The following is a 7,828-nucleotide window of genomic DNA, read 5'->3' on the forward strand; positions in this document are numbered from 1 at the left end:
ATACTACTACTAGTTACTATCTGTGTATTAGGTAAGGTAATATAGCCTATAACTTATTAGGTTATAACACTAGATACTAACTTATTAGCTTATTAAATTAATTATATTTATTATAAGTTAGGTAAGCCTATAATAAGATAAATATATAAATACCTTAAGGCTAAGGCTATAGTTATACTAACTATACTAAAGGTCTTAATAATAATATAATAGCTATTTCCCCTCTTTAAGAGCTTTTATAATTATTTACTATTTATAGCTATTCTTTTAGGACTTATACTGTTAAATACTAGCACCTTTACTAGGCCTAGGCTTTCTAAACTAATTATACTAAAAGGTGTATTACTTAAATTAACCTTAGGCTTTCTATCTATTTTACTTTATAATACTAAACCTATTAGCCCTTATAAAAGTATTTACTTAATTAAAGAAGGTATTAACTATTTCTTTTAGGTTACTAAGGATTAGTAGGTTTAAGATCTTACTTATAGAAAAAAGAATTAGTTACTTTAGGTGTAGTATAAGGCTATAGTTTTAAAAGACACTTTACTTTAAGGAGAGAATTATTATTAAGGTAAATATAGTAATAAATTAACTTAAGGACTTTATTTTACTTACTATTAATAAATAAAGTCTTATTATTAAAGAAGTAAAATAGTTAGCTATTAATTAGTCCTAATAACTTAATAAATTAGTTAAAAAGTACTATTAAACTACTATATAGTAAGATAAAAAAGTTATTAGGACTATTTATTTAAAGAAAAAACACTAGGCTTTAAAGAGAGGTATAAGAAAGTAGTCTTCTAGGTTTTTATTATTTTATAAGAGAAATAGTATATAAAGTAAACTATAGGCTTTAAACTAAAGTAATATAGTTTATAGTATAAAAAAGGTTATATATCTTATAAGGTGTTAGCTAGAAGCTTAATAATAAAGTTATGCTACTTTTAAGGATTACTAACCTTATAAGATTAGCTAATACTAAGATAGCTATATTCTAATAAAGGAGATAATAAGGGGTTACTAGATAATAGATATTACTTATAATTAGGTAAAGGCTACTTTTTAAGAATATAACTTATACTAGTAAGGTAAGTAGGTTAGGTTAGCTACCTTAGTATATAATTTAAAGCTATAATAAGTATATAATATAAATAAGATAAAAATTAAATTAACTAAGTAGTTAAGAGAATAAGTTACCTCTAGTAAGTCTAGTAAAATTAGGTTATACTAATAATAAAGTTTTAAACTAATTAGAGGTATATATAGTAGTGCCTATATAAAGATAGCGCCTATATATTAATTTATAGCGCCTATATATTAATTACTTATTAAAATAATAAAAAAGTAAGTAGATATATAAAACATACTATATATATATAGTAAGCTATATTACCTTACTTAATAAGTAAATAGTAAGTAGTAATAGTATTTATATAAATAGAAAATAAAAAGTAAATAAATAACTTTTTAAAATTAAAAAAACTATAATATAAGATATATAAGAATAAAGAAGTAATTATAAAATAAGGTAATTACTAGTAATTATAAAAATAAGTACTTACTAGTATTTACTAAGTACTTACCTTATATAAGAATAGTAATTACTTATAACTATTAATATATATAATAAGTAAGTTAATTAGATAAGTAAAGTAATTAGCTTACTATAACTCCTTTATAAAGATAATAAAGAACTAATAATAATATAGTTAAATTAATTTAAACTACTTAGAATCCTCTACTTTAGATATCTCTTTATTAAACTAATACGGTTATATATTAATTTTAGTGTTCCTATAGGTACTATAACGCTATTAACCTATTTCTATCCTTAGTCTATAACTACTACTTTAACATATTTCCTCTTATACCTAGGCTATAGCCTCTCTCTATAACTAAATATCCTATATATTAGCTATAGTAAGACTTCTTTTTTATCTAAAGTAAATCTTCTTAGTTCTTTTATATTAGTTAAGTAGGTTATTCTCCTCTTAAAGGCTTTTAACCTTAGCTCTTAATAAAGTATTCTTATATATATATCTTAGTACTTCTTGAAAAATATACTTAGTAGCTATTAAACTATATATTAAGAAGCTATTTAGATAATTAATAAAGTAATCCTTAATTAAAGTTTCTTAAGAATTTATCCTTAATATAGTATATAGTATTTAAGAAGTCTAAGCTAAAGGTGTTATTAGGAGGGAACCTAAAGGTGTTAGAGTGTATAAGCTAATATCTAGCTTTAATAGTATACTTTTTATACTTAGAGGGATAATCCTTAACCCTTTAAAACCTCTTTGGATGTTTTTTTTTATAAAAGGTTACTAAAAAGCGTTATAAAATACTAAAAAGAAGTTATCTTTAGTATTATAAGTATTACTTTATTATATTTTATTCTTAATTTCTTAACTATATATTAACTTTAAAGGCCTAAAGTATTTTATATCTAAAGGCTAAAGTAAATATAAAAAAATAAAGAAGTATATAGAAGGTAATAATATTATTTTTTTAAAAAAGTACTTTAAAATTTATAAAGTAGTAACTTTTATACTTATTAAAAATAAAAAGATAATATTATCTTTTTATATATAACTTTAAATATTAATTAAAGTACTAAAGCTAATTTAAGCCTTTTTTATTTATTATTTATTTATTTTTAGATATTATATAACCTAGTTAGGTCGCCGTTTCCACGGGCAACCCCTATTAAGGTACACTTAGACGCTATAATCGAGCCCACCTTTTAAAGCTTATAATAACTATTCTAGATATAATCTAGCTTATTATAAAGCTAGTCTTATTAAAGTTATAAATATTTTAACTTTATAATACTATATTTTATAATTATCTTTACTATAAAGGAGAACTATACGTTTATTATATTAAGATCTTTATATTAAGCTCTCTTATAGTTATATTTCTAAAATAAATATATTTAAAGCTTTAGTGTTTATTTAATAAATCTTAAGGCCTAGCGCTTACTAACTAGTAATATATTATAGTTAGTAAGTAGTTAATTAGCTATTCCTTTAATACTACTAAGCTAGAGAGGAAATAATTAGAAATTTAAGTTAAGAATAAACTTAACTAGCTTTCTCTCTTTAACTTCTTTTAAAAATTTATAAGTTAGCTATAGTGTTATATTATAAAGGTTTTTTATTAAGATAGTTATATAATATAAAGAAAGGTACTAAATAGATATATAATATAGCCTAAATACTAGTTTTATAAGGTCCTTAGATAGCTTTAATAGCTAAGAGTAATTAGGCTTTATTATTTAGTAAATATATTATCTTTAGTAGTTAGACGTATAGTAAAAGGAAGAAGAGACTATAATTATAGTAGGCTAATTACTTTACTTATCTAATTAACTTACTTATTATGTACGTTAGTTAAAGAAACTATTTAAGGAATAGCTAGGACTTATATATAGAATAGACTAAGACGTACTTAAGGATAGACTTCTATAGCTCTTTAGTAATTAACTTATAATATATTTTCTAAAATTCCTTCAGTATTTAATCTTAGTAATTTAATTAATAAGAAGCTATATAAGCTACCTTATAACCTTAACTTTATAACTAATTACTAGGTAATTAATAAGATAATAAGAATAATATAACTATTAAATAAGTATTAACCTTTACTTACTATTAGTAGAAACTTTACTATCTAGAAACTAGCTATAATATAAAGCTACTTAGCTATATAGCCTTATTTAAGATTTATATAAAGAAGTAATAAGTAATATACTTTTATAAAACTTAAATAAGAAAAAAAGTACTATTTTTAGCTATAAGAAAAGGGCTTTATAAAGAGGATAATTATTATAGCTATTAAGAAAAATATATAAAGAAGGTTATCTTTATAGCTATAAGAAAAAGAATCTATAAGGAGGATAATCTTTATAGCTATAAAGATTACCTCTTAGAGAGCTTATTCCTTATAGCTATAAAGAAGACCCCTTATAAAGCCTATTTCTTATAGCTATATAGGCTAATTAGATAATAGTATATCAAAATAGTAAAAGTGTTAGTAAAAGTGTTTTTACTACCTTTATAAGGGTATACTAATTTTTAAGCCAATTAAGAAGATAAAAGACAACGCCTCTATAAAAGTAACGCCTTTATATTAATATATAACGCCCTCTTATTAATTCTTATCTTAAAATAGTTCTAAGTATAGTTAACTATTTAGTAAAAGTTATAAATACTATTACTATAGATCTAGTTAAACTAGAATTAACCTACTTTACTTTTTTATATAATAAAGTAGGTAAGGCCTAGTTAGTACTTCTTAATCTTAACTTTACTATAGTTATTTATAAAAAACATTAAGCTTAATCTTAACTATATTATATATTTTACTACTATACTTAGTTTTCATTATTCATAACTTTATAAGGATTTCCTAACTACGAAATAGGGGGATTTCCCTGCTCTTACAGGATTTTACTATAGTTATAGAGAAGACAGCACAATCAAACAACCATTACAATCCCTACCATTTAATAACAACCACCTAGGCACTTAGTTGTTCCTCAGCCTGCCTCCACAGGCCTGTTAGAGCATACCCCAGAGCCGCCGAAGCAGCGCCCGCGGCGCCCGCCCTCCCGGCGAGGCTTTAGGCCCCAATAGCAAAGTTGGGCTCGTACTCGGGGGGGTCGCGCGTGTCGAGAGTACCGTTCCAACAGTACCGCTGAAAGCAGCTGGCGCACGCCGTCGGCGTAGTCTGGCGGGCGCGTTCCATGCTGCGCGAAAGGACAGCGCAGGCGACACAAACAGGCCACTCCTCGTCGAGGGTAGCATTGCCCTGAGTTGCTGCATTATAGCCGTTCTGGATGATTGCGTCGCGCTGGTCAAGGTTGTATTTAAGGTCGAAAGTGGAGACATTAGAATGGGCAACATAGGGCGCATTGGGGATGTAGACGATGAGGGGGGGCAGGTGTTGGTCGCTGCTAAGGGTGAAATTAGAGGCATTGCAGCCGAAGAAGGTTGGGCGGCGGTTCAGGCCAAGGTTGATGAAGGTATTAGCGTCAGGGACAGGCGGGAAGAGCGTCCCGTTCGCAATAGGCTCAGCAGCGCGGTTGTAGGTGTGGCGTAGGGCGCTACCATTAGGCCAGTGGAAGGTAGTGTCTGACGTGGAATCAACAGCAAAAACAACATCGACTGCGCGGTTTGGCTGGATTAGCGGTTGAAGTGGGATATTCTGATGGTCCTCCCCACCATCAACGAGGGTCAGCTGAGAAGAGTTGGCAGTAGGGTTGGTGCTTGGGTTCCAGCCGAAGAAGGGGTTCGGCACGTATGGCGCAATGTCTTTGTCGTCCTCGTCAATGACCTTAAGGATCTTCCTAAGGGCGCCCTGGACGAACTCAGGGATACGCTCAGATTCGGATGTAGAGAGGTTCCTCAGGAGGAACTGATTGAAGAGGGAGGATGAGGTGCCTATAACAAAGCCAGCCTGATCAAAGCCGCGAACGCAAGAGCCGCCAGCAGTAATACTGCCATTAGTAAAGTTAGAGGCAAGGTAGGGAAGGGGTGCAAAGCCAAAGGCCGTGTTGTCCCAGGTGCCAAGCTCAAAAGGGTTAAACTCATATACAGTAGCGTTAAGTGAGATAATATGCTCGCCAGGGGCACGGCCATCAGCAACTAGGATAGGGAACGGCTGGGCGCCAGCCTGGAAGTCGGGGGATTCGGCAATAGAGGAAAAGGTATAGGCTGGGCCGCCATCAAGATCATTAATAAGCTGATTTGAGAGGGCGCGGCCCCAGTAGTCTGTGACAGACACTATAAATCCCTTCTCCTTACTGTCGACTTGGCTAATAATGTTTTTCCAGTACGTGGCTGTGTTGAAGATAGAGAGGCCGTGCTTCTTAGGTCCAGTAAATATAGAGTTGTCGAATCGCCAGACGGCAGAGCTCTGCTGTAGGTCGACTACTGAGGAAAAGTTGTTAAAGAAGAGAGAGCCTATAAGCCAGCCGCCGCCAGAGAGACCAGATAGGTAGGTGGCTGACTGTAGCAGGCCGCCGATGCCGCCAGCAGATGTAGAGCTGGGCGTGCGGCTGTCTGCAGCCGCTAGGAAGCCAGCGCCGTTCATAAGAGCGCGATACCCACCCCCTGATATAGCAATAGCGACGTTAGGCAACTGGGACGGCGACGAGCTAAGGCCATCAATATAGGCGCCAGCATCAAAATCAGGGATGTTGGCGCGGGTGAGAAAGCCCCGTAATGGCTCAACTATAGCACTCCGTCGGTTTGTGAGCCATGCCGTCTCATTAGGCGATAGGGCCAGCGCAGAGCGGATAGTAGGACTGACTGCCGGGCAGTCGACAATGGCTGGGGCGTAGCCTCCCGAGGGGGAGTTCGGGAGAGTTCGGGGGTCCAGAGCGTTCATGCCGGCTGCCATCGGCGTCACGGGACCAGCCGCCCACACCGGGGCGACGGTGGCAGCTGTTGCTAGCAGGGGTAGGAGCAACATGGTTGGTATCAAGCTACCCTTTGGGGATTTGGTTTAAACCGACAAGAAAGAAAAAAAGACAAAGAAAAACAGGGCGGCGGTATATATTGCCACACCGGGAACAGAAATCCAAACGGGGGCGATGGAGGGTGTGGTAGATATATGGAAAAGGCTGAGCGCTCGACAGAACAAATAAACGGGAGGAGGTGCCGGCAGTGAAAAGCGGTGGGTGTCACTAATAATAATAATTATACGACGCTCGAGCAATTTGTGGACAGTATCCAGCGGCATGTATTCGTGGGAGCAACAGCCTGCGCCTATTGGAAGCTCTGCGGGGAAGATCGCCGGAGAATTGTAAGATTAGGGATAGAGTGCAGGGGGAACAGGTAGTGTCTGATCTCTACTATGAGACAAGCATATACATTCACAGACGCAGTACTCCGTATTGGCACAGGCACAGCCGCCGCACAGGGCTGATGTCGCGACAGGTTCCCCCCGTCTCCTAAAATGCCTCACCCGAGAGTGTAACCCGCCGCCCCGCCCCGGCAATACGGCACTTGACCTCATCGCGCTCTCCGGCCCCCCGGTGTTTCTCGCTCTCTCCCTGTTTTCCCTCCCTATGCTTCCGATTTTTCCACAGGGGTGTTAATGTGGTCATATCACTGCCTCAACCAGACAGTTTCAAGTCATTTCCTGGACCGTAATTACTTTCGCCATTTCGGCTTTTCTTTGGTTGCGCGTACCTAATGCCAACTTACAGCTAGACCTCATCATGGCTTTCAGGCAGCCCCTAAGAGAAATAAAAAAGCTGCCGCCTAGTGTCACAGGGTTCATTCCCTCGTCTGGACACACAAGTATATGTATTGTTGTGTAGGGACCTGTGCAACCTCAAGAGGGACCTTAGATATGTGGCTTAGTAGCCCTCAGTACCCAGTACGCGTTCACTAAGATCCTTGAGACCCCTGACCTCGCATCATCACTAGCCAAGCCGCGGGACCCAGACGCTCCAATTCGCCCCAAAACCACAGTTTCCGCGTCCCCTTCTGTATAAGCCTTAATATCTCCCGCTCATTCGCCAATCATATTTGAGGCTTTAGCCGTCCACAGGTTTACATAGTAGCTGTTGTTACTTGTATAATTGTAGGGACTGTAATGATTGTTGAATCATAGGGATTGTAATGGTTGATTGGTTGATTATATGATGTGTTGTGTGTAACTATGGTGAAATCTGTTAAAGTGGGCAATGTTGTTAAAGCGTATAATTGGCGGCGATTACCTGTGTCAATTAATTGTTCTATTGTATGTGTAACTGTTATATATAGCGAAGTTGCATGTTGTCTAATCTGGCGAAGTTACACGTAAATTAACT

At 35.2% G+C, this 7,828-nt stretch overlaps 1 protein-coding gene across 1 annotated transcript; it reads right to left on the bottom strand.

The window, feature by feature from the left end:
- Positions 1-4,626: 4,626 nt before the first annotated feature.
- GLRG_11980 (lysophospholipase catalytic domain-containing protein) lies at positions 4,627-6,480 on the bottom strand (the record flags this gene model as incomplete). Its single annotated transcript, XM_008102663.1, has 1 exon — positions 4,627-6,480. The coding sequence occupies one exon, from the start codon at positions 6,478-6,480 to the stop codon at positions 4,627-4,629; it is 1,854 nt and encodes a 617-aa protein (XP_008100854.1).
- Between the last annotated feature and the right edge of the window lie 1,348 nt (positions 6,481-7,828).

Source organism: Colletotrichum graminicola, assembly GCF_000149035.1.
Source record: "Colletotrichum graminicola M1.001 genomic scaffold supercont1.277, whole genome shotgun sequence".
In the NCBI taxonomy this organism is placed as follows: Eukaryota; Fungi; Ascomycota; class Sordariomycetes; order Glomerellales; family Glomerellaceae; genus Colletotrichum; species Colletotrichum graminicola.